The 15,830-nt window shown below is 41.5% G+C and overlaps 1 protein-coding gene across 1 annotated transcript in view; it reads left to right on the forward strand.

The window, feature by feature from the left end:
• FAT2 (FAT atypical cadherin 2) overlaps positions 1-5,065 on the forward strand; it is a 95,804-nt gene extending 90,739 nt beyond the window's left edge. The window contains exon 23 of the mRNA XM_088447182.1: positions 3,638-5,065. Coding sequence (XP_088303308.1) covers positions 3,638-4,101 — 464 coding nt within the window. The 3' untranslated portion in view covers positions 4,102-5,065. The remainder of the gene's footprint in view (positions 1-3,637) is intronic.
• Positions 5,066-15,830: the final 10,765 nt, after the last annotated feature.

Consider the following 15,830-nt stretch of genomic DNA (forward strand, 5'->3'; position numbering starts at 1 on the left):
TGCAAACATTTTAGATCTATGTAAATAAACAGGAACTAAGATAAATTCAGGACATAATCTATGTTAAACATATTGGGCCAAATATAATAGCCAGCTATTTGCTGGAGCGGCATGGATCCAGTGAGAAGATTTAAAGCAGCAATTAGTTTAAAGGCTAAACCAGGTTGGTTTTACCTATAAACTAATTGCCGCTTTAAATCTAGGGACCATTTCGCCGGTATGGTGCCGGCTTCCACAAATCATGGCCTATTACATTTGGCACTAGCTTTCACAGACACTTCGGCTAATACGCTGAACAGTAAAACATTTCCTTATGGTCACACATCATATATATTTAATTTACAGAAGTATAACACGTAGTACTGTCAGCCACAGTGCTATGACTAGGCTTGAGATACTCTTCTAGACACCTGTTGGATGGTGTGAGTAATGGTGACAGTGGTTCTACTTGTCCTCACTTGCTCACCGCACAGGGCCTTGGAATTCACCACAGTGCACACACATGTTACTGACTGACAGCCCTTGCTCTTTCTGAGCATTAGGAATGTTAGGGGTGATCGTGCTACCTTTGTTAGCAATTTCTGGGAGTGGAAGACTCTGTAATTAGCACATACTGTATGATATCAGTGCCAGTGCTGCATTCAGTGACAACTAGAAGCAGAGAAGAGCCCTGTTTAGCTGAAATCAGGGCTCCATGCCTGTAATGCCTGCGATTCATGAAGGAACGGAAAGCTCAGCTTCCCGTCCCCTCCTGCGGTACAGATTCGCCATCTGAGGATAGTGTTATCTGTTACCGCAAGCCTGACACAGCAGGGAAGCTGCATCCCTGCTCTCTGTCCGGCATTCGGCGCTGGCTCCGCTCCTTTTCCCAGCATCCATAGCAGCAGGTCTGACGTGACCAGTTGCTCTCAGACGCCGGGCATGGACAGTGAGGAGCAGGTCTGTCTTTTCACTGCGCTACAGGGTTCGCGGAGGAGCCGGACAGCGCAGGAATATATCGGACAGGTAAATGTACATGAATGGCTACTAAACTTCACTATATATCGCATCGATGTGATGCGATATATAGTGTTATCTTTTAGTAGCCACTTCATGTTCTACATGAATAGACCCCAACATTTTTAAAATGATTAAAAAAAACAAGTGCACTAACCCGGGTGTGCAAGGGGCTGACCCTGCTCGGGTCACTTTTTAGTCTGAATGGCATAACCCAGGTCATGCCTAAATGGTTCCAATTGGCTGGCTCAGTGGCGCTTGGAGATGACATCATCTCCAAGCATCCACTGCAACCTTTGTATGATCAAATGTTCAGGGTTCTATTTAAACAGGAAGGCAAAAATCAGCAAAAAAAATTTGCCGCTTTTCACTTTCCTTATATTTCTGTATTTACATTTTTTTGGGGTGGCCGGACAGACCTAGCAGTAAGGTCTGCCCCGGCAAGGAGATAAAGGAGCCCAGTGCTGTTTTTCATAGAGGCTAAAGGCATGTGCCCTGTGCGCATGCGCCTTCCAATCAAAGGGGGCCAAGCGGCGGTGGGGCTATGTAGTATGGAAGATAACAGTAAGAGACCGGTCTATTCTCTTATGTCGTCTCACTCTCGTATGTCGTCTCGGGGAACGTGCAAATGTGCGTACACACTAGATGATGTAGACGATGTGTCGTTACTGAAAATCGTCCTGACTTCATTGTAGTGTATACCATCGTAAGTGATCATAAAATCCGTAAGCAAAAGTGCCCAGGTAATTCGCCTCCTCCTGCATAGGCTTTAGCAATGAGAATGTCATCTTCTGGTCCCAGACCTTAAATAGCCACTCCTATTCATTTCCTTCACTAATTATCAAACACCTGTTGCTTCATGTGTGTCATTGTTTTTTTAAAGTCAGTATATATTAGTTTAAAACACATTTTAGCTTCACATGACATATACATAGAAAATACATTATATAGAAAAACATATAAATAAGAGCGTGTCCTGACAGCAAAATTATACCTAACGCAAATCACATCTTTACGCCCCATGTCAGTAAGCTCAGAGTGGCAGTGTTGTGGTGATGCCATTGTTTGAAGACGTGTCCTCACCCTGATGAAGCTCTTTAGCCAAACTAGCATTTGGTATCCTTTGGTGTCTGAACAATGAAAAGTCTGGTACAACTACCACCCCACAATAATTTATGGCACTCCTTCACTCACCCTTCTAAAACCATTCAGTGATCAGCTCCCCCTGGGGAGAATAATTACATTTTGGCAAGTACTCTTGCAAGTCCCTCTACATCCAGAGTGGATAGGCACTGTACCAGGATAGAGACAGAGCTGTCACTATGGAGGAAGGGAGTGACAAGTCTTTCTCCTCAAAACTCTGGTCTCTGAGCAGTGGTACCACCCAGCCATTTTATAACCCACTGTGGCCCTCAGCGAGCGGGGCCCACCAGGGAACTCCCTGATATCAAGGTGGGCCAGACCGACCCTGCTGCAATCCTTCCTTTCTGAGCTGTATCACAGCACAATAAGCACATTTTCTTCCAAGCTGCTTTCTATCTCCCCACTTCAGCCCATATGTTATAATAAAACACTGCAAACAACCATAAAATACAGATAAATTAAAGTTGTCAGCCAATCAGAAAAATAATTATAATAATATTGCTCTACCCAAACACATGACTAATGAAATATTGCAAAGCATTTATGCACCCCAGGCGGCTATCAAAGATGCTTTCTAATATATTCCATCACATTTTTTTAATATATATATAACAACCAAAGTGGATAAAAGTTAGGTATTTTAGAACATGCCTGAAACTTTTATGCAAAGTGGGAAAAAACAAAACTGTTAACCTTTATTGCCTAAGCATTGTGTGGCTTGTCTCTTCTTCATGTGATGCGTAAATCATTGTTTAATAAGAGTTTTACAGCTAAGGATAGGGTTAGAGGGGTGTTATTAATACTATTATCATTTCCTCCTTGGTAACAAACACACTGTTCTTTCCACTGCCCTAATATCTCACTATAAAATCTTTGCATTACAGTAGACAGGGTGGAACTGTGAGACATCTTTATTACCTATAAAACATTTGGCATTGTTAACAACTCCTGGGCAAAGTAGTTAATAGATCATTTCCTACTTTGCCTATTTCAGGCATTCTGAATCATGCCTAGGCTTTCTCTACAATGTATTGCAGGATAGTCACAAATGTTGCATACCATACTGTGTATGGTCAATCCTTTATGTAATATAGAATATGTGATACAAATCTGTATGACTAAGACAGTATTAGATGTGTTTCGCTGGTGGGTGAGTACCGTCAATTTGTTATTGTTTTAATTTAGAGCAATATAATGTTAGCAGAACTAGACCTACCTATAGCCAAACAGGGAATTCCAATTTTCACAGGGTTAAGGGTGTACTGTAGACCAACCTGGAGCCAATCAGAGCATTAGAATGTTTGCAGCACTAAAGGTAATAGAGGCAGTATGGACAGTAAGAAAATGTGTGTGAAATGTTCTATATAAAAAAAATAGTATATCCAAAAGGCCTATGATGTAATATGCCCAATAGATGCATAATAGTAAATTTATTGTATGTGTACCTGAGCCTCAGACTTTTCATACTTGCTCTAATATGGTTATTTTCTTGTGTTAGTGTATACAGGAGACTCATCATATTGGCCACCCAACTATAATCCTGCTGAGCTGCAAAGATACCCACAGTCTAAGACTTCTTCATCTGCTCCACCTATCCCACCTCTCCCAAGAGGACCAGAACAGGAGCCCTTATTTGGAGGTTTCCCATTTCCATTAGCATCCAACAACAGGAGAGCCCCTCTCCCCCCTTGTTATAGCAACCGAACCTTGGATGACTTTCTCCCACAGCCCAACCCCTGCCAAGATCAGTACACTGCAATCAGCTACTATCCCTCACAGCTTATCCAAAAAGAGGATCTGTCTTGCCAAGACGAGGAAGGGTTCCGGCTGCTTAATGTGAGACTAAGTGTGGCACATCCCTCCTATTCCAACTGTTGTGTTACACCAATGGTCAATTCAACTTATCATGCACAAGATCAAGAAGAAAGTGACTATGGCAGCTGTGAAGAAGTGATGTTTTAAAAACAGCCAGTGGTTTTGCTACAATGAGTTTGTGTTAGAGAAGATGAATGGAAGTCTGGGCAAGAGAAAGCAGTGCCTTTACGTATAGGGGTGCTAGAGAGAGACCTGATACTATGGGTACACTGGAAAAATATCATATAAAAAGTGAGAACCTGGAATGGTGATCAAGTCTTTCCTTGGCATCCAAGAGGATAACCGGTAGGGAGGGCTCACATACAACTGCTCTTCAGTAAATCTCTAGAAAACTATATTGCCCACCTCTTTTTCTGGACAACTCCAAGTGGAAAAACCTCAGATCCTCCTAGAACATGCTGAGCATGACACATCTGAATGTTGAATCCTGTTGACCCCAAATAGCTGCACGTCACACAGTATTACCTCTGGCAGGCAATTTGGTTTCGTGCTCTTTGAAGGTGATGTCTGGTAAACCAATATTACTCTAGGGACTTTTTGAAGAATCTTTTGATGCTAACCTTGATTTGAACACGTTATCACAATAAAGTGATGCTCATCCATTATTTAAGACACAAAAGATCAGATTAGAAAAGTTGAGACAGAGAGAGAGAGACTTTAATTCTTGTTTCATGTAGGTTCCTGCTGGGTTGTATGCAAAGCTATGGTTGAAAAACAGTGCATGTACAACACTTGATGATGCAGGCAAAGATCAAAGATGGTTTAGAACCTCATGGAACGCAGACTGCAGTAAAAGGTTGTTTTAACCGGCAGCTCAGGCTCATGCTGGTCTTCCCAATGGATAGTTAATCTTAGTCAGCGAGATTAGTCTACTCTGCCTCCACTGCCAATGTAGATCATTGAACTGACACACAATGAAATGGCACTGAAAGAGACAATGTATACAGTATAATATGTGTGCTGCTACCTTAAGGTCCTGAGGGCAATGATTGCATACTGTAAATTCCCTCCATAAATATTCCTCTTTGTGTTTATAACAGTGTTTTTCAAAGCAATAAAGTATAATTTTTGATAAATATTTGTGACATCCTGTGTATTTATAACTGTGCATATAATTTGTTTCTATCTCTCATTTTCAACAATCTAATGATTTCCTTTCATTCTTAAATGTGTTAAGTCAACTATTTATATAGTCATCCCATCATTATTGCTTATTTATATAGTGCCACCTATTACGCAGAGCTGTATAGAATAAAATCATTAAATCATTCACATCAGTCACTGCCCCCATAGGAGCTCACAGATATACACACGCACACTAGGGTACATTCTAGACAGCAGCCAATTAACCGATCAGACTGCAGAAAGAAACTGAAGGGCTCGGAGGGAACCCACACAAACTTTACTCATATTAATCACAAATATAATCTACAGATGTAACATCGTTTTCCTCCGTTTGTTGTCACTATCACTTTTTTTTTTTTTACTTTCTCTTGAAACAACCAGTATGGCTGCCCTTTATTTAATATGGGAGAGAGAGAGAGAGAGAGAGATAGGCTATTAAAGCAGGAATCTGCATTGTAATTGAATGGGTGTAGACTGCAGAGTTGTACAGTAGTTATAAATATGTTTATAACCTAAATAGCATCAGAAGTGTCTCACTGTATCATTATTACAGTGAGTTTCTGTTTGTTGACAGTCCGGACAAGTGGGTCATATTTACAAATAGCATAGATCTCTGGGGGCCATTTGAGTTTTGGAAAACTAAGACACAAACACGCATTCATATTTATGTGTCATAATTTGCTGTTTGCACGACCAATGTTCAAAGATTTCTCTGTGCTTTAAGGTGTCAGTCACAGACTATTAATTATGTCACATTTTGGTTCACAGATCTGTTTGAAGTGGGATATAATACATAAAGGCCAGCAGGTGCATGTAATACTGTTATGAGGAGCCTCCTATAATTTTGGGACATCTGTGTTGAGTTTAAGTGGCAGAATCCTGTTTAAATAAGTTGCATCATAGTATGATCAAGATGTAGACTGTCCAGAATTAGAACCTTCAATGACTTGTTGTTTCATGACATCATGTAAATAACTACAAGTTGGGACAATGATACTAATGACGGGGCAAGTTCCTACAATCCCCCTGAATGTCATAGATCAGATAGTGACTCACCTACCAGCTGTAGCTGATGTTGTTGGACCTTCATCAGTCTGAGCAATGGCATAGGTTTCATGAAATTTACTAGAACGTCATTTTTTTCACATTTTAATTATTCTTCAGTAAATATTAAATTAGAAGTCTAAGAGAATACAAACATATAGTTAGAATAGGATAGAAGTAATATGCATGTAAAGAGGCATTGTCTTCTTTGGTTCATCAATAATGAAATACAGGGATATTGCAGTGACACATCTTGAAAACCGGGTATTGTCCATGGAAATTGTGTGCAGCAGGCTTTTATCTACATGATAATATAGGTTATCAATTTAACATGTAATGATGACATCACTGAGACATAAGGAACAAACTAAAAACAATTGTCACATACTGAACCGACCAACAAAACAAACCCAATTTCTGTGGGACAGTCCTTATTTTTAGTGGCGTAAAGGGGTACGGTATAACATAAAAGAGGTGTTGCATTGTTAGAATTTGGCATGCTTGGGTAGATCAGGGCATGGTTTGCAGAGCTACATAGTTGAGGACCTCATGGGACCTAAACTCACATACAAATTCAGCTAGACCAATGGCTATTGACCAGCTCCTATTTAAACTAGTTTCTGTGAGCAACCCATGGCCTGAACAATGTGTTTCTACCCCAGATAGTTCAAGGCTTTAGGCTTACGCCTGTATCCTGTGTTCGTGTCCTCTGTGACTTCATCTGCTGTTTCGTGGGTTCTCCCTATTTACCATCTATGCTGAGTATCAGTCACCTGCCGTCATCGCTGCATACAGCCCTGTGATTCATCTGCCACTGTGTTCCATTACCTGTCAGCACCGCAGCGTCCACACTGCATAAAGACCTGTGTCCATCTGCCGCTGTGTTCCATTACCTGTCAGCACCGCAGCGTCCACACTGCATAAAGACCTGTGTCCACTGCCGCTGTGTTCCATTACCTGTCAGCACCGCAGCGTCCACACTGCATAAAGACCTGTGTCTATCTGCCGCTGTGTTCCATTACCTGTCAGCTCCGCAGCTTCCACGCTGCATACAGACCTGTATCCATCGATCATAGTGTTCCGTTACCTGTCAGCTCCGCAGCATCCACACTGCATACAGACCTGTATCCATCTATCGTAGTATTCCATTACCTGTGTCCATCTGCCGCTGTGTTCCGTTACCTGTCAGCTCCGCAGCATCCACACTGCATACAGACCTGTATCCATCAATCATAGTGTTCCGTTACCTGTCAGCTCCGCAGCATCCACACTGCATACAGACCTGTATCCATCTATCGTAGTATTCCATTACCTGTGTCCATCTGCCGCTGTGTTCCATTACCTGTCAGCTCCGCAGCTTCCACGCTGCATACAGACCTGTGTCCGTCTGCCGCTGTTTTCCATTACCTGTCAGCTCCGCAGCTTCCATGCTGTATACAGGGGATGTGTTAGTGATCCCGGCGGTCGGGATGCCGACGCTTACATTACCGGCGCCGGAATACAGACGCCGGTCAGAATCCTGGTGCCAGCATTCCAATTGCCGGGATGCCGAAGGTACAGTAAGTGGCAGGGTTGGGGGGAGGGTTAAGTCTAGGGGTTAGGCACTAGGGGGAGGGTTAGGGGTTAGGCACTAAGTGGGGACGGTTAGGTTTAGGGTGCGGGGAGGGGGAACTTAGGTTCAGGCACTTAAGGGGGCGGTTAGGGTTAGGCACCAAAGAGGGAGGGTTAGGGTAGGAAGAGGGGGAGGGTTATACCAACCAACAAGTGTCAGTATGTTAACCCTATCGGGATCCCAACTGTCTGTATTTCATACCGATCCCGCATGCAGACCTGTGTCAATCCACTGTAGTATTCAGTTTCCGGTCAGCGCCATAGATCCCACGCAGCATACAGACCTATGTTCCATCTGCCTTAGTGTTCTGTTACCTGTCAGCGCCGCAGATACCACGTTGCATACAGCCCTGCTATCCATTTGCAGCAGTGTTCTGTTACCTGTCAGCACCGCAGCTCCCATGCTGCACACAGGCCTGCACTAACCACTTCATCTCAGCCAGTAAGTATATCACTTTCATCTGCCTGTGTACTGTCACCTATCAGTGCTGAGCCAGCAAGCTCCATTATACCGCTGGGACAGTGCATGCAAGTTACTTATGCTGTTATACTCCATGCTCAGTGGTTGTCCAGGTTATACCAGTGGTTCTCAAACTCAGTCCTCAGGACCCCACACAGGTCACATTTTCCAGGTCACCCAGCAGGTGCACAGGTGTATTCATTACTCACTGACACATTTAAAAAGATTCACGGGTGGTTATAATTATTACACTTAATTCTGTGAAGAGACCTGGAAAACATGCACTGTGTGGGGTCCTGAGGAACAAGTTTGAGAACCCGTGGGTTATACTATTGTGCTGACTTGTAATGGCTTCCCTGCACTGTGTGCTATTGTCTTGGGCTAGTTTAGAGAATGGTGCTGGTTCCAGGGCTAGTGTTCAGTATACAGTCTGTACACTGAGGTGTTCAGTAGCTGTGCTACCTATCCTGACTCTCCGTTCTGAGTTACCCACTGGTATCCAGTTCCAGGTCTTGCATCAGAGTTGTACCAGAGTTCCAGCTTTCTCAAGTTGTACTCCGACTATATAAGACTCCAATTCCTGGCTTGAGTTCCGAGTTCCTATCTACCAGTACTATACTATTCTGAATTCCAAGGGTCGCCCTTGTCGCTGGAATATATTTCTGGTCTTGCTGGCCTTAACAGGTCACTAGACAAGGGGTTGCCCAGCAGACCTGGTCTGTTGACCCTGGTTCCAGTCCAGTATCCATGCATATCACAAGTCTGTGGTTGCTACACTGTCGCCAGTGTACCTAGTTCCTGTTCATACTCATGAGCCAGAGTTTCATTATGCCACCTCATTTCCTATGCATATCAGTCAGACCTAAGGGTCCCGAGCCAGATCTAGAAAATAACCAGATCGTGACACTGATGTACTAATCTGGTATAAGGCCAACTCATCCCACTAAAAGGTGGAAGCCAATTTTTTTTTTTCCCCCTCAGAAATTTCACCAGCTTAATTGTTATTACACATCAGTCTGGTAATGTGGCACAAATGTGTCCAATGTCCAAACCTATAGTATCTAGTAAAGTTTTTAGACCCTTGGTTTTACTCACTTAACACAATGTTTGTATTGGAACTCTATTAAGCGCAAATTAATGTTCCCCTGCCATCTCCCTCTGGCTGGACACTGGCTTTTCAGCCCAGTTTCCATAGCATACTGTATGTATAGTGCAGAACTCCTTTTTATACTCATGGTGAACCAGTCTAGGTGAACATAAACAGTAAAACTCAAAACACAAAAAAGGTGGAAGAATTTGGTGAACTCTCAGGCATCTTTTTTCAAAAATGTAAAGAAACTTCCTTTTTATTCACATTTCCAACAGCTGCCTGGCACAGAGAGCTGCTATTCAGCTTAGGTTCCATTGATATGACTAAATCCTTTTGCATCTCATATTTCCTCAAGTGTACCTCATTTAATGTGCGAGTAGCATATCTGAAGGCAGCCATTTTGTGTGCTGAACTGGTGACATCACAGGTGCATGAGGAACATTGCCAAACACTCTGTGCTCTTATGCCTCAGTGATCGAACTGGCTCTTAGTAAGTTGCATCCTTATGAATAGTTGTCCAGCCTGTTAACACTGCAGGTACAATTTAAATATAAAATGTTTAATGATATGTTGAAATTCCAGGGTGGGCAAAATACAGCACTCCAGGAAATTGGGTTTGGAGTGTTACTGCTCATCTTTCCACAATCTGTGTGAGGCCCACCCAGAACTTATAGAGATAAATATGAGCTCATACTCTCTAATACAGAGGTTCTCAAACTCGGTCCTCAGGACCCTACACAGTTCACATTTTCCACGTCACCCAGCAGGTGCACAGGTGTATTCATTACTTATGCTGGGCATACACTATACAATTATCTGTCCAATCTGGCTGGTTGGAATGAAAACCTGGTAATTTATGGGAGCAAATGACAGTCGATCATATGGTTTTAAACACTGGAAAACGGACAAAAAACAATTGTTCAAATTGGTTAAATTTGTGTGTTTTAACTACAGATGTTCGGGTTCGGTTTTATTCGGTTCTTATCGCCAAATTAGCGCAAGTTCGGATTAGTTTGGATTTATTTTATTGGCTATCCAAAACACGTGACAGCGATAGCCAATATGATGCAGTTTATGAGAACCGAACATATCTGAGTAAATCTGAGTATAACCGAACCGCACATCTCTAGTTTTAACCAATTTGTCTGAACGACCATTTTTGTCTATTTTCCATACATTACCAGATTTTAATTTCAACCAGCCAGATTGGACAAATATCTGACAGATAATTGTATAGTGTATGCCCAGCATTACTAACACACTTTAAAAGATGCACAGGTGAAGATAATTATTTCACTTGTGATTCTGTGAGGAGACCTGGAAAACATGCACTGTTTGGAGTCCTGAGGACCAAGTTTGAGAACCTCTGCTCTAATACATTGATACACTATTGCTGTTGATATAAAATGTGTGCAAACCTTCACAAATATTTAGAAACAGATAGGTTGACTGGGAGGTTTTTTCTGTACAAAAATATTCTATTACACAAGCACAAAGTTTTTCTAGAACATATCACATTTAGGGGTCTATGTACTAATAATCGCGGCACTGCCGCTATTATTATGTATCCATCTCGCCAGGAATATTTTTTATGAAAATATCCCGGCTATGTACCAAGGGGAATTCTCAGGGACAGCGGTTGCGGTAACCGCTGTCCCCACAAATTATATCCTCGGCATTTTGGAGAAGTCTTTCACAGAAGTGAAAGCCTTCCCCGGGGGAAGCTAACACTGCGCATGCGCACAGTGTCAGCTTCCGGGACTGGCCAGGGACTGCGGGGGAGATGTCGAAAGATCTCTCTTCTGCACCGGGAGCCCCTATAGGCTAACAGTAGTTTATACCATCTGAAGATGGTGTAAACTACCGGGGCTAAACTCTGAAAAGTTTTGCTTTTTGGAGTTTAGTACATAGGGGACAGATCGTAGTCCCCATTGACAATAATGGGGACTGCAATCTGAATGCTAATTAACACTTTCCCGGAGATTTCTGTGAAATCTCCTGCATTGTGCTATTAGTACATAGGTACGATACATAAAATTATGCAGAAATTGCAGTTTCTGCATAATTTTATGTAAATATCAGCTTGATATATAGGCCCCAAGGGGGGTATTTATCAAAGCTGGGAGAGAGATAAAAGTACTACCAATCAGCTTCCAATTTACATTTTGCAGGCTGTTTAAAAAAAAATGATAGTTGGGAGCTGATTGGTTGGTAACACATTTTTTACAATTTTAGCTCTCTCCCAGCTTTGATAAATACCCCCCTAAAAATCCGTAATATCAGTGTAGTCTCTATTACAGAATAATAAAAGTCACCAGTGACAAAAGGATAGATCGCAGTGTAGCCAGAGCAAAACCAGAAACAACAGCCTCTGCTTTAGGTATTTTTCAGAAATCCTAGGGGGTCTATTCAGCTATTATTTTTTTTACATAAAAAAAAAAAACGCAGAAACGATCATTTCCACATTTTTTATGTAAATCCACTATTCAGCAATAGGTCAATGGAGAAGATAACACAATTATCTTCTCCTTTAATTCCTATCGCGCAGGAGTATCGCACTGTAGGGATCAGCCATTGATCTCTACGGTGTTTTAACACTCTTTGCTATCCAGCAAAGCAAAATGCGTTAAATTACTTAAAAATTCTTCACTTTAAATATAGCCAACTCAGAATAGCGTTATATGAAGAAAATACATAAAATTTCCGGAAAACTGCAGGGACAGAGGGAAATTTTCCCATAAGTCCCTGCAGCATCTTGTAACTCCACCCAGTCTATGTCCCTGCTTTGCAGGGACCACCTCCAGTTATGGTTTGTTAAGAAGTCTATGGAAAACTAAATGTCGACATTCACAATGTTGACATGTACCATACCCGCTCAGGATCAGCACTCCCTCAGAACTCCATTACTACAGCCAAGCCATGTGCTACCAGCTCTGCATTAAATTAATGCTGTGGAACTACCTAACGTAGGCTCAGATTTAATGGCATTCTGAGCGTGTGCATAAAGAAGGAACAAGAACCATGCACTTCTGTACCAATGTCAAAGAATTATTTCATGACAGTTTTCTTTTTTAATCAACCCTAAGTCCATGATGTTCTAAAGCTCCAGCCTTAGAGATCCTCACACATAAAAATAGTTGACAGGGCTATTACATTCATCTACATGTACGGCTTCCATAATTACAAGGTTTATTTAGGCTCTAGTTTGGGAGTCCTGGAACATCTGGAGGAACCAGCAGGAAAGAGTTTAACATACAGTACCCCTTCGGTTCTGTGGAAGGGACTACTTCCAAATATCACATTTTTAGATAGGATTATTCTTTAAAGAAGAATTCCTCCCTACAACTGAAAATATAATTAATCAATCATATCTGAGCAATGTTAACCCAAATTCTAGACTACTATTTACCTGCACTATGGTATTTTTCCAAATCAGCAGGTTATCCTGGCTGCTGCTAATCAAGGCGACTATCTATAGAAGGTCTTTGTGTTGTGGCTCATAGGCCAACCTTTGCCTAGATGTTAGCCTCTGTAACTGGGAGGGGAGTACATTTAACTGCAATATAATGGTTGGTGTGTGTGTGTGTAACGTATATGGTAGTGTAGGAACTTGCAGGAAACCTTGATGTTGGGCTAAAGACTTAATTTTTTTTATCAAAATATGAAAATTTATCAAAATATTATTAACCAATTCTCTTTACTTTCATTTGTTAGATACACACAGATGTGCATTGGTGGAGCTTAGCTCCCGGAACAATTATCTTTGTTTTTTATTTGGCATTGCGAGTAATATTGCTGTGCAGCATGTACTATGTACAATATGAGTAAAGCGGAATGTAGACATCTTTTATCTTTAAAGAAAAAAAAAAAAAGATTAAAATGAGAAGACAACAAAAATTTCTATTACAAGATCATTTATTTAGTAAAGTGCCAATACAGACAACGCCCAAGTACAGTGCTTCAATTTCATACTATACACATTTCAAATCACAGTATGAAACATACATTACACAACTAACCTGTATAGCCAAGACTCACGCTGTGAGGTGGCAATTTAAAAAGAAACAAAAAACAACATTTTAGAGGTCACCATCATGTAATTACTACCATTAATTCTATTTGAATAGTTGTAGTTATCCGTAAAAGATGTTGGATATTGTGCAAAGATTTACCAACATAAAAGGTCTGTAAACTTAAGATTGTTGCTACATTCTTTAACTTGTCCTGTATAACTCCCACCCATATGGTTTTACAGCGAGCAAGGAGGTATGATTAGAAATGACTGGTCATAGCAGGAACCCAGCACTCCAGTTATGCTTAAAGGATCATTTTAGAATTTTTAGTTTGGGTGAAATATCCCAAGTACAAGCCAGGCCTAATCAAAGGTTAGTGACCTGGTGGCCAGTGTTCAAGCAGGTCCCAATGCCATCTTGCTAATGACAAGTTCCCCTTTGGACATGCTACCATATTCAGGCTGCTGTGTGCAAACAACATGCTGCCTGTCGAGGGTCTTCCAGGAGTGAGGACAGTCCAGCTAGAGCTGCCACACTACCCTTTCTTTGGCCGATCTGATCTGATGAATGCACAAGACCACCAGGGAACCCTATTGGAAGCCGGCTGTAGTTTATTGCAATATTCAATTTCAGGTTGAATTATCCTTTAATCAGAGTGCCAGAACCATATATACAATCCCTAGATCCTCATAATTGCTGCGGGAATATAGCACTGTGCAGTCAAATACAGTCTACCTTAGAACTACACATAATCCTTTAGATAAAAGCCTCTCCTATATTGTTATAAAGAATGACCATGGTCGATAAAAGTTATCCCTTTTAGGGCTTGCAGTAGCCCTTAATTGATCAATTTGACACCAAGTTTTAATATGTAAACAGTCTGCAAGTATGAGACACGGTAGAGAGCAGAAGCACAAAGTGTCATGGAGAAAATAAGCAATCTTGATTTAGAGAACTCCCATGTAAAACTAAAAAAGTAGTTTTGATTAAAGAGTCTTCCAAATGCTCAAAAAACTTCATAGTCCCAAACAAAATGACATACAGTAGCATTTGTTACTATCTGGGCACAACATTGTTTAGGAAAATAGGACACTTATATGAGTGATATTCTTGTTATCACCCGTTACTAATCCTAAATGGTGCTCCAACCAATCAGCTCCTAACTGTCATGTGTTTGAGAAATGACAGGAGCCGATTGGAAGGAGCACCATTTAAGATTAGTAACACGTTCTATCAACGAATGATATTCTTGTTATATATGAGGCCCTTCTTGCTTTATATTTTACTTTTTTTCAGATGAGTAGTGTGGTCGCTTTAATAGGAATCAATCACTACCAGTTTCGAAACTAGGGGCTGTGCGAGAGGTGCCACCGCCCAGAGCGCAGTGCAGCCGCTCACCTGAAGCCCCTGCATCTGGCTATCACCTTGCATCCAGAATAGCTACTGAAGTGCCGCTTGAACATCATCTGGAAGTTCAAGGCAAGCACCCTGCAGCTCTTAACAACCCACGAGCTCTGATCAGAGCTATAATTACTGGGGCTGCCACTCCGCCCCCTCTGTATGACGTGATGCTCTCGGGCAGGGGGGGCGTGGCTGGAACAGGGAGCAGGAAAGCCCTGTTATGTCCCCGATTACTACAGATCCAAGGTGGCCATGATAGGGATGTCACAGCAGGTAGCTACATAGGAGGAAATGTATTGATGTTGTTGACTGGATAATTTTAGTTCAAATGGACTAAAAGTAGCATTCCGTAAGTCCATATGGTGGCTTAAAAAAATAGACTGATGCATTTCATTGCATTGTACTACAAACTTCCTTCTAGCCCTACCTATGGAATGCTGAAATTATCCAGTCAACATCTACACTATGGAACGATCAGGTGAGGCAGAGCCTTTCCTGTATACTACAGAGTTTTGACTATAAAATTATAAGAAACATTTAAAAAAAAAATCTTCTTTGTATTATTCTAATCATTTTTTAAGTCAAATCTCTGGAGGAGTAAAAAGTGTATGACAGGTGAGGCACTGCCTCCCCTGTCTACCTTTTCTGCACATCCTTGACAGGCAGGAACAGTTTGTGGGCGGCAACGGGGAGGAGGTGACACAAACGCCGGAGCCATTTTTACTGCCATTCTGCACGACCATAGAGTTACTCTGAAATCAGATAATCGACTGATCTGCGTCTGTGTACGCAGTCGCTTGGATTTGTGAAGCCGTTGGTGGGTGTCTCAATACAATCTATTACTGGCCACAGGGACACATGCGGATTAGAAATTTTAGAGGGCAAATACTACATAGAAATTAAAGGGCTCCACTTCTGAAACAAATATAATTAGTGGTCTCAGATGAACATTATAGAGTGTAAAAAAATAAATCTATAAAACCTATTGGAAAGCAAAAATAAAGGGTAATAATTATTATTTGTTGAGACTTAATAGCCAAGATGAAGATCTGTGATAAGACTTATCTGTATG

Source organism: Taudactylus pleione, unplaced genomic scaffold, assembly GCF_031769625.1.
Source record: "Taudactylus pleione unplaced genomic scaffold, aTauple2 ptg000422l, whole genome shotgun sequence".
NCBI classification, from domain to species: Eukaryota; Metazoa; Chordata; class Amphibia; order Anura; family Myobatrachidae; genus Taudactylus; species Taudactylus pleione.